At 43.9% G+C, this 608-nt stretch overlaps 1 protein-coding gene across 1 annotated transcript in view; it reads right to left on the reverse strand.

Moving 5' to 3' along the window:
• Positions 1-608, reverse strand: part of wdr4 (WD repeat domain 4) — a gene marked incomplete at its 5' end in the record, with an annotated part of 4,684 nt that overhangs the window by 2,609 nt on the left and 1,467 nt on the right. The window contains one exon of the mRNA XM_035676732.1: positions 21-90. Within this exon, the coding sequence (XP_035532625.1) occupies positions 21-90 (70 nt within the window). The remainder of the gene's footprint in view (positions 1-20; positions 91-608) is intronic.

Consider the following 608-nt stretch of genomic DNA (forward strand, 5'->3'; position numbering starts at 1 on the left):
TGTGTGTGTGTGTGACTCACTCTCGAGTGTCTCCCAGTGCGGCCTGAAGGCTTCAGTCACTGTGTGGAGTTCAGGGCTCTCAGCGGTGCACTAGAGGGAGGTCAGAGGTCAGTCACAGTGAATCAATACTCTCTCTGCCGCTGTGTGATGACGCGATCGGCTCCTGCAACCAAACCTCACTTAAAAAAACACACATTTTAACAACAGGGGGTAACGCAGCGGGTACCATGGCAACCGCAGATGTTCTGCTGTTATTGGGTGAATTCAACCTTCATTGACACTCAGGAAGAAGAAGAGCACTCTTCATCAGATCCATCTGTGCTCATATAGAAAAGGAGATAATCAGAGTGAGATCAGGAACGACTGAGCTTGTCATTCACTTCCTGTCTTTAGAAACACAAATAATGTGTGTAAAAGCTTCTGCAACTGTCTGAAATAGTAAAAATGTTTATATGATGTAATGGATGAGTGATGTGACGACAGAAAAACGTCATATTTTCCTCTATTGTTTCATTTGTTTCGTTCATATGAGATCAATCTGAGCTCTGAAGTTATTAGTGAGGTTTTAGTGACTCTCTCTCTCTCAGTCAGACTGTGGACATATGACG

Source organism: Morone saxatilis, unplaced genomic scaffold (genome assembly GCF_004916995.1).
Source record: "Morone saxatilis isolate NCDOM2014 unplaced genomic scaffold, NCSU_SB_2.0 Contig5, whole genome shotgun sequence".
Lineage (NCBI taxonomy): Eukaryota > Metazoa > Chordata > Actinopteri > Moronidae > Morone > Morone saxatilis.